This window comes from Mastacembelus armatus, chromosome 7, assembly GCF_900324485.2.
Source record: "Mastacembelus armatus chromosome 7, fMasArm1.2, whole genome shotgun sequence".
Lineage (NCBI taxonomy): Eukaryota > Metazoa > Chordata > Actinopteri > Synbranchiformes > Mastacembelidae > Mastacembelus > Mastacembelus armatus.
The window spans coordinates 8,732,015-8,754,039 of NC_046639.1; the positions used below are offsets into that span (position 1 = coordinate 8,732,015).

At 39.9% G+C, this 22,025-nt stretch overlaps 1 protein-coding gene across 4 annotated transcripts; it reads right to left on the reverse strand.

Annotated features, from left to right (window-relative positions):
- Positions 1-713: 713 nt before the first annotated feature.
- On the reverse strand, positions 714-21,203 carry rapgef3 (Rap guanine nucleotide exchange factor (GEF) 3). 4 transcript variants are annotated; one of them, XM_026331400.2, is made up of 28 exons: positions 21,115-21,203; positions 18,554-18,639; positions 14,021-14,065; positions 10,301-10,407; positions 10,085-10,206; positions 9,268-9,445; positions 8,976-9,060; positions 8,461-8,521; positions 8,048-8,124; positions 7,811-7,957; positions 7,562-7,668; positions 6,755-6,843; positions 6,566-6,644; positions 6,243-6,393; positions 6,033-6,115; positions 5,892-5,922; positions 5,678-5,753; positions 5,306-5,443; positions 5,041-5,138; positions 4,750-4,875; positions 3,223-3,404; positions 2,607-2,697; positions 2,444-2,494; positions 2,186-2,273; positions 2,026-2,090; positions 1,858-1,912; positions 1,626-1,697; positions 714-1,418 (listed from the first exon to the last, which is right to left on the reverse strand). In XM_026331400.2, the coding sequence occupies exons 2-28, from the start codon at positions 18,614-18,616 to the stop codon at positions 1,300-1,302; spliced, it is 2,586 nt and encodes an 861-aa protein (XP_026187185.1). In that variant the 5' UTR covers positions 18,617-18,639; positions 21,115-21,203; the 3' UTR covers positions 714-1,299. The 4 variants fall into 4 exon arrangements, with proteins under 4 accessions (XP_026187185.1, XP_026187183.1, XP_026187186.1 ...); XM_026331398.1 differs by lacking the exon at positions 21,115-21,203 and adding an exon at positions 19,237-19,943; XM_026331401.2 differs by lacking the exons at positions 18,554-18,639; positions 21,115-21,203 and adding an exon at positions 17,577-17,858.
- Positions 21,204-22,025: the final 822 nt, after the last annotated feature.

The window sequence follows — 22,025 nt, forward strand, 5'->3', positions numbered from 1 at the left end:
CTTGCTGATTTTTCCACAGGTTACCACAGATTAAACCATAGGATTAAACCATGGGAGTACATACCACATACCACATACTAGAGATTGACACAAAAACAGCACTGCAGAAACACATCTGAGTTGAACTTGGGTTTGTTGCCATAGTTTTGATAATTTATGTGCTTTGCTGTTTCACCTGCCCAGACCCCACCATTATAATAACCATCTGCTTGCTTCTTTTTATTTGTTCCCTGTTATGGGATAATGATTTACTATTTGCCATATGTTCCACAAATTCCCCATTTGGTAATTGATTCAAATACTTTACTATTATCTACATGAAAAGTCCTTATCAAACATGCCAGCCCATTATTTATAATGACAGGGATTTTTTTTTTTTACTACTTCCTCCATGATTACATCAGGAGAAGGCACTGGGTTTTTTAAATTTTATTTTATTTTGTTTTTTACATCTTAGCCCATTTTCACTCTCCCAGACTTTCAAAAAGATGTTGTACATATTTATAACAGGGAGAGTATTGAACTGAAATGGTAACTGGTTTGTTGTCAATTTTTTTCACCCCATATTGGGGGGAACATTATGAACATTTTTTTCAGGAGGATACATTGGGAGGGGTGGGGAGTCTTTTGAGGTCAATTTTTGCCTGTTACAGTTTGTACTTTAAATAAAATAATTCTTTTTACAAACCACTTTTGCTTTCATTGAATACACATAACTGAGAAAATAATTTATTTAGAAAACAACATTGTATGAAATTAAATGCATGTCAATTGCCAAAAAAAATTATCTTATACATTAGTTTATTCAGTGAAAATACTATTGCAAAAAAAAAAAAAAAACTGACCTAAAGTGATTTCCTGTGGCTAGGATCTGTATTATATGTCCTTATGGGGCTTACCACAGTGATTATGCCACAGACAACCAAATGTAGAAAATGAATTTTGACATAAATGCAGGGATACGTTGCCTAACTGTACATGACGTTAACACTGTTACCTACTGTATATCTGCCAGTGTGTCCCACAGGTCCAATGCACGCAGAAATGGATTCTCTGGTTCAGCAGTAGAAATCCTTACTGTGCACACAGCACATATCCACTCTGTTCTGAGTTGTGCAGAAGGCTTCTCCATGAATGTACAGGCTCCAAGCTGAATATCCATGGCACTGAGTCATTCAGGCAACACCACCATCTTATTTAGACAAGGGTGGAAGTGTTGTTCATCTGGCTACAGCCTGTTCTCTGTGGTCAGATTTGTACACAGGTTCACTTGTCTTTGAAAATGTGCAGGTTGAAGTCTTAGCATTCTATTGTTCTTGAAAGCTGTGTCAGCTTGCGCTGGTTGTCAATCACCTTCAGGTTCTGAATGTATTGCCGGATGTTGGTGGGACTCCGCAGAGGGAAGGCGTGGTCGGAGTCTGGGTAAGAGGAAGAAATCCTGTTTTAATCAGCAAACATTTAAATGTTTGTTTTGACAAATCATTTTCAGGTTTTGACAAGCAGGAAAATATCAATCTTTATCAATCCAAAGAAACAACACCTGGGACTGTGATTAAGTAGAAAAAAAAGAAGTCAAAACCAAAATAAAACTGTATCCAGCTGTTGCTAATATAGATGTCACTTACATGTAGATATGCGAGTAGCGGGCCCTTCTGGAAACATCCGATCTGCCAGGCCCCTCTGTGGAGATGAAGGCACTGCAGAGGAGGAATAGTTGACTTATCTGATAAATCTTACATATAAGTGCAACTGGTTGATTTCTTGAGGACAAACTCTGTCCAAAGTATGAAGGGTATCTACTTCCCATTGACATGGGTCTGCTAATGACATAATGACAAACTCAAGTGGATCACTTACCATAAGGCTGACTCCTGCATCCTCGTACAATTTTGACTGTCTTGGCAATCATGCGCTGTAACAATGGGAGGAAAGAGGAAACATTTCAGGCCAATCTCATACTTAGCACTTTAAGTGTGAGGAGAATAATACAGCTGAGCAACGACAGAAACAGATTTTAAGTCTCACCATCTTTTCAAAATTGACCAGTTTGTCTATGTAATTCGGATTTCCCTCATGGATAAAAGTCATGTCTGGGGATGGGCAGAAACCAATCACCAATCAGTTTCCAGGTAATTTAGTCAAAATAGTTGAGATTTTACAGTAGGTGACCGCTGGTTACCATTACCTTTCAGCAGCAGTGGCATGAAGGGGATGTAAGGTGGACTGAGTTTGGCCACAGTCAGTCTGTAAGCCCTGTGGTTGCGTGATGGATCCTAACAGGAGCACAGAATAAACAGACACACCATAATGCTTTATGTTACTCTGCAAAATTAACAGAAGATTCTGTGAGCTGCTTTTGAATGTTAAGAATAGGAAACTATAGAAAAACGCTAAATTCAGAGTTTTGGGACATTTATGAAACTACTCAAGTGAAAGAACTCACCATTAGCCTCTCGTAGGCACAGTAAATTCTTTTTGCCTTGCTGGGTATTCTCTGTAGTATAACAAGCAAACTGTACCATTAGTCATTTCAAAAGGTTATTGTTTGGTAAGTAGTTACACAACATTTATTTTCATCATGACTGTTGCAATCAGGGACTTCTCACCTCCCAGGTCTTGTACAGCCTCTGTACCGCACTGTTGCTCAAACCAAACATTACAGCGAAGAATGAATTAAGATTCTTCTGCTCCTTTAATCTGTGACAGAGAGAGCACATAGCTATCAGTGAAGTAAGACTAACAAAGTGCTGTGAGGGTCTTTTTTTAATTTTTATTAGCACCTTAAAGATGGGTGTAGCAAACAAGGCTACAAGTCTGTAGCCATACCAACAATGCTGGCTTTGTGAAGCTGTACGTAAGCACAGCAGAGCTTTGAGCTAAATGCTATAAATGCAATCAGCAGACTAACACGCTCACAGTGACAGTTATAACATACCGATTAAGCAGGAATTAGCACTCAGAACACATATAGCTGAAACTGAGGAGAGCTAAAATGTTAATGCATGAATATATGAACCCATCCATCCATCATCAATACCCGCTTATTCCTATTTAGGGTCACAGGGAATATGGAGCCTATCACAGCTCTCATTAGGCAAAAGGCAGAGGTACACCCTGGACCCAGTGAATGTATGAACCACAGTGATACGTACAAAATTTCATTGCAACCAATACAATTGTGAAAACATTTCACATGGCTGAGGTTTTATAACCAGCTCTTACACTGCAGCGATCTTGATGAACTTCTTCAGCAGAACAGCTCTTTTTACCAGGTCTTCACAGAGGCACAGCTCAGTCACCACCCAGTACTGCACCTCATTGAAGCGCCGCACAAACCGCTGCAAGTTAGCTGTGATGGCACCTGGGAATTTATGATGCCCGAATATGTAGTAGACAAGCTCCACCTAGAGAGATAACAAAAATAACAAAAATTTAAGTCTGTGTGGTCCTAAAGAATCAACAATTTTAACCAATTCTAACCATAAAATAAACTACATACAAATGAAATAATACTAAGAAAAGTTTGACATCCCTCTCTCCCTCATCTTTGTTCTGTCCTATACTTTTCCTCCAGGCTACAGAGGGCGGTGTTTTTTAACTTTAGTGCAGTTAGGTCCTTGCAGCACCTGCAATGCTCAGAGGAAGTGTTTTTGGCAAAACAGAGGCAAATGTTAGCAACTCATACTAACTTTGGATTTACAAAAACAGACAAAGATGATGATACTTGAGAAACAAACAAGCAATGGGCCAACACCCATAGTGGGGAAATCAGTGACATTATGACTGGTGGTGTTTATAGCACTAGACAAACATCTCCTGAAGAATCAGCCACATTTCCTGTGTTTGGTGGAATAACTCAGAGCCAGAATTGACACCAGGCTGGCATCCTTAGACATCCTTGGTTATAGGTAAGATGTTTTTCTCATTCTGTGTTTAATACATATCTTAATTTGTTAGTTTGTTATGTTTGTTTTTACTGCTGCTCTATTCCCTGGTTTGTGCTGCTGACTTTAAATGACTGCTGCAATTAATATGCATAACATATTATTCACATGTTGCCAGGTGTGTTTTTGGTATGGTGGTGACTGATTGCTTTGCTGTTTTGTATTGTGTGTAATTATTGTATTTGGTGTCAGAACAGTTTGATGTACTGTGATCGTGTATAGGGGAGAGCCTGTGTGAATTAAACACCACAGTCATTGATAGGGCGTGTGTTAAAATGTCTTTTAAGGCAGCTTTCTGTAAAGCTGGTATGACACTATAATCCTTGTGTGTAATGCACTCATGAGATGTTTTATTTCTATGCATTATATTATCTGTGTTTCTTTCAATAAATATTTGGTCCCATGGTTTAAAAAACTGTATTAATTAATGTCCAGCTTTTTTCATGCCTGTTACAGTGTAGCTATGGACTGTAATATGAAAATATGTTCCTGATATAGTGTTTCTTTAGAAACTACATGAATAAAGTATTTAAATTGGGTAAAGAGCAATTGTACAGGATAAGAACCAAATGATATAAATAATTTATGTTCAAGTATTTGCATGTCATTTAATGTTATAGTTATGTTAGGACGTTGTGCGATTGTCACTTTTTTTTTTTTTTTACATTGAAGCTGGCCACGCTGGCCAGATGAGATTAAAGGTGGCCAGGAGTATTTCCATGAAAGAGTTGGCCAGTCCATTGCAGAACCCTGAGATATTTACCACTTTGTTGATATGCTGCGGTCAGATGTAAAATTTTTTTACCTCATGCATGGCAGTGAACAGTTCCCAGTCATAATTGGTGAGTTCATTGGCGATGTCTTTAGAGCTCATCTGTTCAAGGATGTCAGTTGTTCCACTCTCTGGACCTTGCTGCTCCTTTAGGGGCGTCTGAGAGACAAAAACAGTTAGCAGAGAAAAGATACATTTCTTTACAGGCAGCGAAGCTGAACAAAACCATCATGTCTACCAAACAAAAAGTGGAGGAAGAGGTTTAAAATGTCCTTTTTGATAAGAACTAATAAGAAGAAATTATGGAAAGCATCTATTCCTCACCAGCTGTTCTACTTGGCTGCTTGTGCAGATGAACAGTCTCTCATTCAATCCCAAGGCGGTGTACACTGCAGTAGCATCCAGCTTCAACTGAGCTCTTTCTGTGCATAGTTAAAAAGTCAAAAGCTAATTTTCAGTAAAATGAACTGACAGAGAACAGTAGAAAATCTATAAACATGACACAGGCTAGATGGGAAACTGAATTAATATGCTGCTCGGAACAATTTTACAGCTCTGTAAATCAAAAGCATCTGCTGTGTGCATCCACCTCCAGAAGAGTTTATTTTGACCAGGGTGTGATCTCCGCCAGGCTTGACTAGTGCCATCATCACGTCCTGTACAGATGTGTTCACTGGGAGCATCAGAGTGAGAGGTTTGTTGTCTGGCCTGTAGATCTCATATAAGACTGCACAGAGTTGGGACAGAAGCCAAAATGTCATAGTCAGCTGATAAGGTGATTGATGATGTGAGCAACGATGCCTGTGTGTTATTCATGAACGTCACTAACTGATGCTGAACATGACATAATGGGAGGTAAATGCTGTATGTTGTAAAATACTACAGCTACATAGATTGAAACATATTACTTGTAGTGTACAATATCACTGATTTGATTGGCTGATTAATGCCTGACACATACCTTTATCCTGTGCTCTGATTGGCTGTAACCTGCCCACTGGCTCCTCACAATTTGAAAACCAATCAAATTGCTGGTTCTGTCGATATCATCAGAGTAATTCATCAAGTCAGTGACAGCAACATGACATTCAAACCGATTTCTCATTGCAATCTGTTGTCTGCTGCCATCTTCAAACATTTATCTATAACAGGACAAAATATTTACGGATGCTCACCCTGCTCAGTGACTGATAGCCATTCTCCAAGCTAGCAAAAAGATTTCAAAACGTTAGATAGCATGTTTCAATAATTCTTTGACTTAAGAATTTCATAGAACTGAAATATTTGAAATGAGATATTTTCTGTAGTAGACTTACACTTTTGTTCTCCTTCTTTCCCTAAACTGTTCTTTCAGCATGCTGGACAGACGCAAGTCCACTGCCACCTCCTTCTTCAACCTCTGTTCTCAGACCAAACATGGAAATTAAAAAAAATAATTATATGATTCTCCTTACACATAAAACATATATTTTTTAAATACCATAGAAATATGCTAATACATATTTAACTTGAGCCTGCAATGTCACCTCCAAAAAGTCCAAAGCAATAGGGTCTTCTTTCAGCAGAATGCCATACAGCACCACCCACTGGCCAATCAGCTTCACTACCTTCTGCTTGGTGGTGAGAGTATAGGCGGCCTTCTCCTGGTCTGAACCCTCAGAGAGCTCTGCCTGGTAGGTGCAATGATGGTTAAGGTGCACATTCAATTAGCAGAATATGCTGTAGTTTACTTGTGGCAATTAAGTACTCTTCACAAAAGCCCACTGCAGTCATCAAACGTGCAGCAGTGGCAGTAGAAATCATATTTATCATAGTGTGACTGCGATTATCATTGACCATGATAGGATATTGGTGCTGCAGTGCAGGACAGAGCTGGCTGGGGGGCATGAAGACCGTATGGGTAAGCAGAAAGTCACTCACGTTGGGATCTGCAAGAAAACAAACATTACAACAACACACAGTTGTTGGTGAAGTCTGGACAACCTGAATCACTCAGAGAAACAGGATAAAAGGCAAGCATATGCCTCCAGGCTCCTACCTATGGCGTCATTCCCATTAGAGTCCAACTTTACTGTTTCTAGTAGGTGTTCAAGGATTTTCTCAGGTGTTCCTGACATTACTGTGTATCTGTACAGACATACCATGACAGAAGGGGAGAGAAGAAATTATTATCTTTCTTAATGTTAACATTTTTTATTATTCAATTGCTCGGCTTGTCAGTACCCTATGTTAACCACTGCTAATTTAATCTCTTTTTAAGGGTGATCATGTAATTTTAGTCTGCAATTAAAGGTAACTCGAGGTAATTTGAGGTAACTGTTAACACATCTTAGTTTAGGGTATTAGGTGATTCCCCCTACTTCTGGCAAACACTGTATGTATGTCATAATATCTTTTCAGAGATCCTTGTCTAATTTATCATTCTTGTTTGGTGGAGTGTAAAGAACAAGAGAAGATGGCTGCAATGAGTGTAGGACTGTAAATCATTAGATTAACCATATAAAGCAGGCCAAGTATGAGCTAAAATTGAGGTCAACATCAAGTTAATTCACTTTTTTTGTTTGCTAAAACACTTCATGACTGATAGCAAGTCATTCAACAAAGGAGAGCTAAAGTCCATTTCTTTCCTGGCTGTCAGATAACAGTTTCTTAATAAGAACTTAACTATGTTTGGCAGAAAGATCCGTATACTTGTCACTCATTACCTTGTGACGACCAAGGGCACTATTTGCATTGTTGGTATGATACAAGGTCTGTCCACACCCAGGTAAAGTGTCTCAGTGATTGAGAATTTGCTTGTGAAGTGATTTTGTCTTAGAGGCGAGCCCATCAGGGTTTCACTCACTTGCTGTTGTTTCCTGCTCCTCCTGCCTCGGCTGAGTCAGCACTCTTCTCCAGCACCAGCACAGTTTTTCCATGCTCTTCTAGCCGCACTGTATTAGCCTCCACATCCTGAAGAATAAGCAACACAAAATAGATGACGACCCAGTCAAATACTTTTTTGGTAGATTTGTGGATCTGACTCTATGGTGTTTATTTTAAATTGTCTGGCAACAAAGCTGAGATGCTGCACATATTATGCAATTACACAGACCTTCAGGATGCGTATGAAATCCTGCTTATCTACACGGAGGAAGTGGCAGTTGTCTTCTCTTAGGATGATGGTGGCTGCACGGGGTGCATCATTCACCAAAGCTAGCTGCCCAAAGTCTTCACCCTCATGTAGTGTAGTCACTAGTCCCTGAATGCACACAGCATTTTCAGAAGTATTATACACACATGATGATTGTGTGATTTGCTTGGCTTCTTTGGGACCAGTGAATGGATTTACCTTCCCATGTGTGATCACATTTACAGAGCCTTTCCAGATGATGTACCAGGAGGTGCCTTTATCTCCCTGACTGAACACTGTATCACAAAAAAGACATTTACACTCTATAAATAGCCATTGTAGTTGTATGAAGACAGAGCACCACTAAGCAGTGGTATTTATTATATATGCATCACAAACATGTCTAACACTGTACAAGTTGAATAAGAGATGGTAAAATAATTTGACACATGATGACTTTTACTGATGTATTCAACCATGACATCACCTTGATAATATATGTGATTTTTGGGTATAGGCGTATTGAGCAGAGGAGGATGCTAAGGAGGCTTATTGCAGTTCAACTACACAGTGTGTGTGTGTGTGGCTTTGTACCACCAGAGCTCAAACATCACCAAAGCTGTTATACTCACAGACTGTTCCGGCCTTGACATGTGATTCAAAGACCAGCACGGCTGCCAGTTCCTTACGCACCTACAGGCACAACAGGGCAAGAAATAAGACTGAACTGCACTCATGAGTCCTGCACTATGCTCCACTGGTTCTTAATCAAAATAGTTTATCACAGGAAGTGAACAGTTAGTAAACAGAAAAAACTCTACTGATAGTTTGGTTCATTATAATTTCTTATTAACAAATAAGCAATAATAGTAGCAACATTAGAAGGCCACTGTTAGGTTTCAAATGTAAAATTTCTTTCATTTAACATAAAATGTCAAGTATTTTAAGATTGATTTTAAGTTTCATCCTGTAGTTTGACTTTCACAACAAACAAACATGGAAGACCTGTTGTTTTGGACTTTTTGGAGGTGATGTTGCAGGCTTAAGTTATTTATGGATTGAAATATTTTCATTACTTAACCTTGTCAGAAAAAAATGAATGTAAAAAAAAAAAAATTCAACATAGTCTTTAATCTCAAGGACTTACTGAGGTGGAGAGATGGGCGACAGCCTTGACGTGGAGCAGCTCCTCATAGATGACCTCCAGGTCCTCGGCAGTTCTCTGACTGGGACTAAACACAGGGACAGAATGCAGATGCATTTAAAAACCTTGTTGAAGGATGCAAGTTTCATGACAAAATCCTATTGTACTGGTTCCTTTGAACTGTTTAAACTTTGCAAGGCTGTCATGATTATTATGAAAAGATCTTTTCTAACAGGGAATACTACATGCACTAGGTTTTCATCTGTAATAGTTAATAAACACTCAACATACTGACCATTTGCGTAGAATCATAGTGAGCAGAGCATCAGGACCCAGCTGAGCCAGCAGTGACAGGCTTTCCTGCAGCTCGTCCTCTGAATCCCTCTCATTTATTATGTGGTTCAGGCCAAACTCAGAGTCATGGAAGCGGTAGAACTGGGTGTCCTTATCAAGGAAGTTCAATTCATGTTTCCCTTGATTAGAAGAAACAAAAATACTCTGTGAAATGTAACTAAGACTGAGGACTTATTTAACTTAAAGACACAGATTAAAAAAGTGGAAGCAAATTAGTAAACACTGACCTTAAGGAAAATTTACTTGTCATGTACTGACTTTACAAAACTCCCAAATGACAAGATATATGTAAATAAGTGCAAATGCATTCCGAGTGATCCCCTTCATTTGATGATGAAGCATTTCTATTGTGATTGGAGTGGTCTCTTCCAGGACGACAGAACCCCATCCAGATAGTATAAGCATTTAGTGAACACTTGACCGAGTGGGAATATGTTGTAAAACAAATGCCCTGGCGCATTCAGCCGACACATTTTAAGCATTTTTGGGAAATTCTTAAGTGCTGCCTGAGACGTTATCATCTGAATAAATTCAAATGTTCAAAACAGATCTAGACTTTTTATGGCTTTTTTACACCTACTTTTACAGTCCATTCCAAGTCATGAGTTTGGCAGATGCATTGTACTTATTATGTTAATGTGTCCTTAGATTTAACTGCTGGCCAAAGGCTGTTAAGTAAAACTGAGTACGAGCAAAAAAGGATTTGTATATTTTTATCAACACAGAGTTCTAAAAATATTAAGGATTACAGTTCTTACCATGAACAAGGATTCCTTCATCCACCAAGACCTGCCACATCCCAACTGCCTGGCTCCTTGATTGGAGGCATCCATTTTGTTTCATCAGCCAATCAACAAGTTCTTTACCAGAACAACACTGCCTGTGGGAGAAATTGAACACATCCATTTGCATGGAATTTGTAGAGATTGTCAGATTTTCAACATGGCGGAAATCACACCACCTGGTGTAGGTACCTGTATGTTTTGAGGTGATATTTTCTATCTCGGATGAGGCCAGGGTTCCTCTCGATCATAACGCTATACAAAGATCTTGCTGCTTTCACAACACGTTCTGAAAGAAACTTGATGAACATTTCAAAAATGTTATTAGTCATTTATTTTCACCCTGTCTTTTCTAGTATCTCTATATTGTAGCAGTGAATATACCATAGTGAGACAAGTTGTGAGATGGAGGCGTACATGCAACACAGATGGTCTTATTTACTGAAACAGACAACACTTGTGTTGGCAGCAGAAATGAGTTTGCGTGTGTGTGTGTGTGTGTGTGTGTGTGTGTGTGTGTTTGCGTGTGTGAAATAGATGGAGACAAGTTACACTGCATTTCCCCTCTGCGTGGACATTATGTGTGATGCCACATACGTCATCAGCATGCACAGAGATTTCTGTGGGCGTTGGAGTATAATGTGGTGTGAGTTTGTGTGTGTGTGTGTGTGTGTGTGTGCGTGGGGGGGGGGTTTGTTGAAAATGGCTGTCTTAAACTTTCCGACACGTCACTGAGTTTCCCCAGCCCAATATACTCTCTGGTTGACACGCAGTGACAACAAACTTTCACTTTCTGACCACTCTCAATGTGTTTCCTTTGAACTCCTCTCAATATTTTCCCCCTCCTCACTGTCCTCCCACACACACACACACACACACATTTGTACAGCTAACTTTGTCAAGACAGTCACTTTTATATTGCATTCCCTAACAACTAAATGCTTAACCACAACCTGTATCCTAAACTAAACCTGAACCTTTTTCTGAACCTGTCAGGAGATACACACACACAAACACACACAGAGCTTATTCGGGTAAGGTCTAAAAAGGGTGCAAAACCTGTCAGCCACTGATGCAGAAACAAAGCTTATGTAACAAGCATGTGTTTTGCTGCTGTACCTTGGCATTTCCAATTTAGGCCTTTTCAGAAGCTCTGGTTCTGCTTAAAAAACAAACTGAATCAAAATATCACCCAATACTTTACTTTCCTAATGATGGACAAAAGTTGACTTTTTTTTACTCCACCCTGTTTACCCCTCCCTGCTTTTCCTGCAACCGGTCTTGTGATTCCACGAGGAACTCAGACGGCTGCCTGTTTGTTCTCAGGATTTTCCTTACGGCACTGCTGTTTGCTTAAGGTGGTGGTCTTGGGATTTACTGAGAACCCAACAATGACTGTTTTCCTATATTTTTTCTTTCATAAAGAAACCCACTTTGACAACTCACTCAGGATATAAAAATCTTCGCTCCTTCACCTAGACTGAGGGCTAAATTACATGCATGTTACATCCAAGTTCACACATTCCTGCTAATTGTAATGTACAACTGTAATGGAGTACTGTGGGTTACACTGTGCAGTAGACACTTCAACCTATCATTCCCACATCAGCCTGTTCCCAGACCTGATATCACCAGAGTAAATGTGCCCTGTGGCGTCTGCTGTGCCCCACTGAAGTTATGTTGTCTAGAGTTCACAAGTATTCCCAGGGGGGCATTTTCTCCCTGAGACTCCCATAGCCACATTCTCAGGCATGTCAACTCCAAAACCTTTTCTTGAAGGAGAAATTTTCCATTACCTAACTTCCTCGTTTGAAAGCCAGTATCAAAAGCCATATTTTACTGAGGGGCCAGTCCCAGGATGTTAAAACTGAAATGAAATCTGTTTCTGTAACTCATTCCATGGATGAACTGGGTTTTGTTGACTGTCTTCATATAGGTCACCTAATCTTGTTATCGAGGAACTGTAACCCGCATGTAATTGTTCCAACCGTGTTAAATTACAGAGCAAACACCTTTCCCACAGGTGTGCCAGTCAGTGACACAAAGTACAGTACACTCTCATACTGTACTCATACTGTTGAGTGTTGTTCGACAGTCAAGAGTCTAAAATGTCTTAATACTGCTGATCCACAGCACTGAGTAGAATCAACTTGGTATTGTCACTTTTATATAGCCATATAGTTTTTACCTACAGAACAGCTGCTCTACGGCCTTTGCACTTTGCAGGAAAGTTGCTGTTGTCCAAGTGCATTGTTTTCTTTAACTTCAATCTGTTCATCACTGAATTTTTTCAAGTGTGTAGTGTGTGGTTTGGTTATCCGCTGTAACTCTCCTCTGTGGGCGAGACATTTCTCTCTGTGACCTTGCAGGGTGGTGTTGTGTGAGTTGACAAGAAGCTTAATGCAACTCTGTGGACTGGGTTTTCCCACTTTGTGCATGAGAAAAACAGGTCCAGACTTTTGAAAGCAAAGTTCTTGTACTGCAGAACATGATGAATAGGGGTAAAATGTTTTTCCAGGTCTTTGACTGGGTCATATGGCATCAGATGTGAGATCGTTTAAGCTGTAGCTGTAGTTTATGTAAACTTCTGTCACTGACACTAAAGGCATATGGAAAAATGGCCTTAAGAACACAAGCACACTTGTATTGCCACTGCACAATGCATGTATCCAATCTATTAAGTCCTGTATCTACAGAACAGGCCCACATCAGCCAAGGGCAAAAGAAAAGTATGTAAGAAGTTTTACAGAGATTACAGTCTTTTCTGGTAGTTGCCTGCAACATGTCACATTTTTGCCATAGAAGAGAAAAATGTATTTTTAAATCCAGTCAGGATCAGTAGCTTTTAAGCTTCTGTTTATTACAATGAATTCTTCACTGTCTTCATGTCTACAAGGAAAATAAAAACTGGAACACAATCAAACACAGCTTATTAAAAACTATCTGTCTTGTGTAGGGCCATCTGAATGTATGATGCTCATTAGTGCTTTAAGGATCTACAGCCAACACCTGCTAAGCAACCAAACAAAGCTCCAAGAGGTTACCAGCTCCCACAGACTCAGTTTCTATATACACTCAGTGTAAAATTCACACACATTGGTTCTTTGTTGGCTGAAAGATGCCCTCTTTCTCTTGCTCTCACTGTTGTCTACTTCTTCTTTCTGGAGGGGACCACAACACCCATGAGGATTCATTTTCCCTTGTCAAACCCTGTTATCAACATGTTAAAGCTTCTCTACTTGGTATGCTGTCGGAGAAGCTGAGATAAATCAGCGTGAGGGGGCCTGGGCTGGGTGAGGTAAGACTCAGGATGGTAGGGAGGGGTCAACTGACGGTGGCCCTAGAGTGCCCTTTAGACTCCTTGTGACTGCTTGTCCCACTAGGAAAGTGTTTTTTAAAGATTTGCTTGAGTAGTAATGCAGGACATTTATAACAACAAAAGAACATGTTCAGCAGTTTGAGGGGATGCGGGCATTGCAACTCTAGATGATAGCAGAGGTCAGTACAGCTCAAAAATTACCAGGAAGATAAAAGACCTGGCTGATGACACGTTAAAGACTCACATTCAAGGGCAATGCCAACCTGTGCCATAACTCTGCTCTGATAAGTAGAATGTCAGATGGAGAAGATGAGAATTGTGATATGTGCTTACAAACCTGCTCATGAAACTGTTTTGTAGACCTTGATTAAAAAATTAATATGCCACATGACTTATTTCAAGATACAAAATAATAATTAACCCAAAGCTCAGAGAAAATCTAGTCAATCATTAATGTTGAATAACGTTGCACGATACAAGCCAAAATTGCTTTCTAGCTAACACTTAATGAAATGTTGTTTTTCCTCTGACACTGTGTTTTCTGGATTAGTGTGTGCACCAAAGCATGGTGCACCACACCATGGCATACACACCTGCTTCATGGTGTCCTTTGAATCCCGAGCCTCTGGCAGTGGTGTCTAGGCAAAACGGAAAGACAGATGTTATCATCACAGCTGAGACATTTCTACGTCTAAAACCTCTGAAATCAAACGTGTCTTGGTTTCGAACAGCATTCCAGAGGAGCTAGCTGTACTGGTCACTGATCATAATCTTGAAGGAGTCACACCAAATAAACACATATAACCAAACTGAACTGTCCACATAGAAAGAAAAATGATTTTCTTTTTATTGGGAACAGGGTCAATACAAATATATTATTCCAACCTGTGTTGTGTTACCATTGCCTCCAATGTGGTGTGGGTGGGTGTCAAGTGTGTGTAATGAAGTGGGTGGAAAGAGTACAATATACAACACCAAAGGAAAATACACAGGCTGGTGCCACGCATTTTGTTAGGTGAAAAAGTTGCTTTTAAATGTAGACTGCCCTTTCTTTTAAAATTGTACTACACTTGCCACAGAAAACATAGATTTAATCACATTAATTTTCCACAGCCTGTACCCACAAGGGCCATATCAGCCCTAACTTAAACCTGCTGCCATGTATAAATATTCAACATTCCCATGTTTGTACTTCAGCCTAAGTTTAACTTCCTCTTTGTTGCTTGTTTGTTCTTTTTTTATGATCCCCTTGTAGTTACCATTGTGTACTTTTATCCCCAAGGCAATGACTTTAAGGCAGTATAATTCACATATGGAGAATGCGGCCTTTTTAAAATGAAATAATAATATCTCTCTCCATATCTGGTAACTTGTGGGTGCTCGGGGTTCCGCCTGGACTCTCACAAAACAAAAGAAAACAGATTTATAGGCGCCAAATTTCACTTTGTGTCTGCAAAATATGGACTACGATATGTGTTTCTTTGTACTGTGTTGATGCATCATATGAAAAGTTTGCAAAAAATGTAAACTATACAAAGTAGTCATATAGTATGGCTGACAGAGACAAAGAAGTAGCCGACGATATTAACCATGAAGCTGTGATCAGCTCTTCACATCTTTGATATACATCTGTGCAGTGTCTCCAGTTCTTCTGCAGACAGACTTGGTGGCATGTTTAGTCTGGCCTGTTGTGCAGCCAATTATGTCACATGATCATTGCCTGAATGGCATGTTGTTTTAACCTATAAGTCACTAAATCCTGGATTGGATGAAGAGTCTGAAGAAACATGAAGCTACAGACTGAATTTTCACTGATAGTGTTTTGCTTTCTGATCAAAGATTTAACCAAAATATGCCTCCATGAAACCGTATATGTTGTATGGTTATATCAGCTGTGACCAAACTTAAATGTGTGCCCCCTTGAGTACACAAAAGAATGTGGAAAAACTAGCAAGCTTCCAGATCTGTAGACAAGCAGACACAATTACAAACTTTCATGCATGTGAAGCCTTTTTGTTCTGTCTCCATGTGTCAGTGTTGATATGCAAGAGTAAGAACGACAGGAAGGGCGGAGCCCTGCGGTACCCTTCTGATCACAACAAAAATGACTGTCTGAACCCACTGGAGGTGTTAGCTAATGCCTCAGAGCCAGTTTCGCTCACTGTTGATACCAAACAACAATGAGACGAGATGGACTGGAATCGATTTTGGGAAGAACTGAAATCTGCAGCTCTATGAAACGTCAGGTAATCCCTTGGATACATTGCTGTTTAATGTTATAAAATGCATCTTTATGACAGCACAGTACAAACAACGTTCCCACAAAAAAGATAATCATGTTTATAACTCCAGGTCATTGCATTTGTTCATTTCATGATAGAGTGCTTTTAATGATAATATTTTGTGAGCCTGAGCTATACACTACTATAAATCTTGTTAAAGTGGCGAGGACTTCTCTGTGGAAATGTACTTGTGTAATTTATCACAGTTAAGATAACCTGAATAAACACAGACTCACTTGGTTCAGTGACAACAAGTTGAAGTACTCTTATGACATTTCAGAGTATGTGTGTAGCATGTTACATTAAGTAGGTCTACGGGTCACACATCAGACATATTCAAACCATAATTAGCTGTTATTACTGTTTATTGTAGATTACTCTTTAGAGCTACTTTATGTAAAATAATATCTAGCTGGTAACAGGAGGAAGTGCAGGATAAACTGGACACCTAAATTTGTCTTTGACCTATTGAGTCAAGTGAAGCAGAAAGTGAAGTATAGATCTGTGACCTGGAAACACCCACCCCCCCCTTTGTGCATTCCTCTACAAACTCTTTGTAAACTGGTTGGGGGTGTTGTGGTAAAGGTGAACAATGAACAATACACTATTTATAACCTGAGGTTAATAAAAGCTTTGTTACCTTCCTGTGTCCCTACAGCTGAGCTGCTAAAAACAATAGAAAATCTGCTTTGGTCTATTAGAAACATTCTTGAAATGTCTGCAAACTAATGTTTGGGTTACCTACATGCAAACTGTGTCATGATGGACAGAGGGGGAGTGAAGTAAAGCAAACCCCATTTTTAAATTCCTCTCCAGCTGCGGTAACTCAGACTGTTTTGTATTTGCTAAGTATCAGCACAAAATGAATTTGATGCAAAAATCCTCTCAGTGCAAAGTTGTCACTTTTAACAAAAAACGGGGCTTTTAAAGGCTTTTAAAACCACTTTGTGCCTTAACAATTAGAAACTTATATATTGATCATACTGGTCTTTCAGAGGCCAACTACCTTCTTCAACAGTTAAGTACACTGCTACCTAAAACACCATGTCACTAATATTCTGATAAACCCAAGGCTTTTACAGAAAGTAGGTGACAGCAATTGTAGTGTTAAAACTCAAGATTTGCAAACGACACAGTGATGTTTAGAATAATGATGGTGCAGTAATCATTCAACTATCTTCTCCTTGTCAATATATTGTTGTGCTACCATACCCTGCTGTATACTACTTTTTTGTGAACCTGTTATTATTGTGTCATACATTTTACATGAGGCTTACAAGACACCAATACTACATAAAACAGCCAGGTCATTATCTCCCTTATTATTTACAATCACTCTATTATGTAATCAAACATTCAGTCTTTTTCCCCCCATACTTTAGACACAAAGTTTGCCCAGTTAAAGACACCCATTGTCTTTATATACATGTCAGAGAAAAATATATATACTGTAGCAGGGATTAGTTTACCCCCACCCCCCTCCTCCTCAGATGGTTTTAATCCTAACAATTTCCAGAGCCAGTGGGAGGGCACCTGTTCACTATTGGGTAACAAGAGGTGTCTGACTTCTTGATAAATAACCTAGGGTTCAATTCCAATGGTTAAATAGCTGCATCCTAATTACATTTATTCTGCACCTTTCTAGAGACACACTGTTGCCTACTTTCCTCCATAAAAAAATACCATTCCTCCGTCAGTTATTTCAGTGAGGCAAACATTTAAGCAGCATACCCAGCTGATGCCCCGTATGCTCGGTGTTTCCACTGAGTAGCGGTCCGGGAACACTTGGTAATGGTGACTCCGAAACAGATGCATCTCGTCTCAGATGAAAACAACTTTCAGAATATCTGCGCACACGGACCAGTACCTCCACACATTATTCACGGCACAGCAGACAGAACAGTCACCCCGTCATCATTACGGCACATCGACGACTGACCACCGCGACATTCTCAGCCCCAGACTACATTTTGTCGCCCCAAAATCCAAGCACCGTTCCGTATGTTCCTGCAACCAAACGCAGACCTCTCCAGACGTGTCTGTCTCAGTTAGCACGGGCTGCGTAATGTCCAGCCATCCCTCGCAGGATGGCGCACTCCTTGCTGAGTTGCGTGCGTGTGTGCGCTCTTTGGGTTTGGCACAGAGTCAGCACGCAGGGAGACAGCATGCCCTGGCATTTTTACTCCCTGTTTAGTAGTAACACTTGATTTATAGAGCTTGACATCGATGTACTCCATGTGTATGGGGACAAGGGCAGATTTTACATTTTGTACTTTAAAATAAAACACGTCACTGAAAAATAAATGTACTGGCTCTAATTCATAGCACTGATACAAATTCCAACATAGACACAACAATCATCAGTGTGTTTGTTATTAATTTACATGCTTGACACACTGAGACAACCACACAGCAGGCTCGTGGTGTGTAGACTAAAGTACATGTCCAGCTTTTCCCCTAACTGTGTGACTTCAGAATATGTATTTGATTTTTAAGGAGGCATAATGTCCACAGTAGGGTCTGGTTTGTTCAATTTGTTCAGCCCACATCAGCCGCAGAACTCTGCATACGCACTTATCAGATTGCCCAGCTGTCTGGCTCAGTCGGGTTTGTAAGCACATGTACATGCAGATAAACAGGAGGGAGGTTCAGGTTGGAGAGCAGCACTTGATGTCTCCCACTAGTTGTTTTGTCCACTTTTAGTTGTTGGTTTGAGGCACAAGCCATTGTCCCGTGGCCAGCTGTTAAACTGTAACATACCCATTAACCTGCTATGCTACTATATCTTTTTTTTCTCTCTCTGGTTAGTGACTTTATTCTGTAGGATAGAAGTAGATGACTTACTTCCCCATTCTCTGGTGTACAGCGTCTTGGTGGAGAACAAATGGATTTCACCAAGTTCTCCATATAGAAGATGGTTTTAAAGGTACCTGTACGAACACACAAGGCAATAATTAATTTTTTAAAAGCCTGGAAAGAAAGAGTAGCTGGCAGTAGTCAGTCAAGGTAAACATATATGTATTTCAGCAGACTGGACAAGGTCAGGAAGACCATCTATTTAAATGACACCTTGAGTTATAAGTGGTCAACTGTGTCCTGTAAACTGGACACGTTACATAAGACTTGTTTAAATCCCAGCTATTGTTCCACTGCAGGGCTGTCCTTCCTGTACTGACCTCAATGTCTGAGTTAGATTGCTACAGCTTTTCACAAGACGCACACACGCACACATGCACACACACACACACACACACAACTACATCCATTCTGCCCTGGTTTCCATGCTTTGCTTTTGTTGTCCCTCCAGCTGGAGAGTTGTCGGAAGGCAATGCAGTGGAACAGTCCCCTCTATGCTCAATTATTTCACATTACTACCTGTTGCTCTCGTACGTTAACTCTGCCTAGAGAACTCATTCCTTCTTCGTCTCAAATGTATTCCAGAAATGATGTTGCTCCCCTTCCACTTTGAAGTTAACTGTGGAGTATATAACAACTGCAATCACTTAGAAAAAACAGTGATTTCTTACCAGGTTTGGACCTGAGCAGGGTCATGAAGAAGGCTCTAGTCCCCAAAGCCAGTGTTAAAAGGAAGCAGTATAATAAAACAGAAAATCCTGGTTTTAGTGCAGCATTTTTAGTGTGTGACTGTCTCTTCCAAATGCCTCACACGGATGGTACAATGCTGAAAAAAGAATGTTCATAATGAAAGAATCCTGTTTGGCTTCTTATGAACTCCTGAGGGAATGTAAACATGATAGATTAGCTGATAAGAAAGACCACTTTGCTATGGTCTTTTCATAGCATCTGGCAAAGTGACTGGCTTGTGTGTACAGGTGTGTATGATTCAGAAAAAGGTGACTTTTTGGCAGTTTTATTTCAAATGAAAAAGTCTTCAGCCACAGAAGGGAAACAGTGCTTTCTAGAAGATTAATCTACACCTGACAGGAATAATCTCAGGGTTGGTTTCTGAGTAACTTTCCAGAATAGCAATTGCTTTGTGGTCCTGGGATTGAAATACAAGCTTGTTAGCACTGCTGCATTGTTTGATGATCTTAGTTTAGATTCAGAGCATATTGTAGGACTGTAAAGATGAAAGATTCAATTTAAGCAGCTGGCATCTTAAACTCTTCAGAGACACACACTCCTAGTGACTTTTTATTGCAGAAGGCTTCGTTTCACATCTGTCTGGTAGTATCAATGCTGCCCTCTATTGAGAACTGAGATGTCCTGCAATCTGCGTCAAATAAGCCTCAGTCAAACGTCTTCATACATATTCCGTGTGCTCTCCCCCCCCCCCCCCCCCCCCCCCTCTCTCTGTACCTTCTGCAGGTGTCCCTGGTCCTGGAGCTGTATATCGCTGATGTGCAGTTACTGGCCCCACCAACCTGCAGTGTCTATTTGTTGTTTATTGTTGCTGTTCTTTTCTCTCTGCTCTATCCACTCACCCCAACCGGTTGAGGCAGATGGCCGCCCAAACTGAGCCCGGTTCTGCTGGAGGTTTTTTCTTCCGTTAAAGGGAGTTTTTCCTCTCCACTGTCGCCAAGTGCTTGCTCATAAGGAATTTGTTGGGTTTTTTGTTTTTGTAAAGTGCCTTGAGATGATTTGTATTGTGATGTGTGTGTGATTTGATACAAATTGAATTGAGTTGAATTGAATGTACTTTTATATTATTAATTCAATTCAGTTTGGTTTACAGTGGTAAACTAGTAATGATGTTTGTGTGTCAGTTATTTTCATCCATATCTGTGTTTCTTTATCTCTCTTGTTCTGTATTTATTTATGTGTGTGTGTCTTTCTATTTAGATCCACCGGGAATGGGAGTGGGATTTCCTGCATCACATCTACGCCCATGGAATGTGTACTTTGCCAACTGTCTTTGTTGTGCCTGTGTGGTGGTACACACACACACTCACTCACAGAAACACACACATTCACTCAAGCACAAACACACACCTTTTCCTTCCTCTGTCCTCGCCAGTTAGCAGTGACAGGTAAAGACGTACTTTATCTGTTTGACCCCTACGCCAAATGAAAACTGAAGCAGACATAATAAGGCAGACTTGAGCAAAAGCATTAAAACAGATTGTAAATCCTCCTCTTTGTCAGCTTTGCTCTAATACATGTACCTCCTGCTGCATAGTCACATGGTGATATTGACTAAATGAGCCAGTTCTAGGTCCAAAACCATAACTAACATAGCATGATATATTGATTATAAAATGAATTGTTGGATTTTGTTTCACATAAAATTATCTGTAAATATCTTCAGCTTATAATAACTCCTACATTTACATGGCATACAATATAAAGACTATAAAACCCATCTTCCATCTCAGGACATGAAATAAATAATATAGAACAAACAATCTTTCAGTTGTTGCATTATTTTGATAAGTGATCAGTACCTCACCAACGTCTTGGTCTTGTTTCTACAGTCCAGTGGTTTCCACGCTTTTCTGCTTGCCTTTTAAAGCCTTTGCTCCTTTCATATGTGTGAGGATGAATTCTCAGTGCAGTTTATGTGACTTGTGGGGAGAGTTGGTGGACACAGCTTCCTGTATCTTTCTGATTGGTCATGAGTAGAGCACCTCAGGGCATTGGCTGAATGAGACACAGCAGTGTGTGTGTGTGTGTGTGTGTGTGTGTACGTGTGTGAGTGTGAGTGTGAGTGTGTGAAGACAGGATCCGAATATCAGCAACTGCACAGTCTTTTAACATTTAATTTGCTTTCACTTGACAACTATAAGAAAACCTTGTGGTTTTCATCTGTGACAAATCTGACTGCAGCATAGCTACAGACGACCACAGGAACGCTTTGAAGCTCTGTTTCGGAGCAAAGATTTCAAGGCTTTACTTTGGTCTATCATTGTTTGACAAGACAATCAAACTGTAAAACATTGCTCTGAATAAATCATATGAATATCTTCTTTGTGCATTAAGTTGTTAAGGCATCTTCATCTTATCTGTGCTATTATTATGCTTTTGTGTCCAGTGGCTGCATGAATTAATGCATCAACTACGGATTTTATATAAAAATTAAATTAAACAACAAAGCTGCCACGTGAGCTGCTGATGGTTTTCATGTAACAGAAAATGTGTACTCTTACCCTCCATACATACAGTATTGGGCAATAGGTCCAGGTACTTTAGATGTTCTGATTCCTATCCATCATATCATACATTACAAAAAAATATATATATATCAATAAATGTTAGAGAGAGTCCTAAGAGCCCTGACTGTAGCATCAATGTGGGATCACATGAAGAGACAAAAAACAGTCAGACAGCCTGGATCCACAGAAGAACTAAGATGCTG

Excerpts from the sequence above, each read along its gene's own strand:
- rapgef3 (XM_026331398.1), bottom strand. The coding sequence starts at position 19,261 with ATGACCCTGCTCAGGTCCAAACCTG. Across the intron at positions 9,061-9,267 it reads ACTATGATTCTACGCAAATG|TCCCAGTCAGAGAACTGCCG; the intron begins GTCAGTATGTTG and ends CCCTGTGTTTAG. Across the intron at positions 5,754-5,891 it reads GCTATCAGTCACTGAGCAGG|AACCAGCAATTTGATTGGTT; the intron begins GTGAGCATCCGT and ends TGATATCGACAG.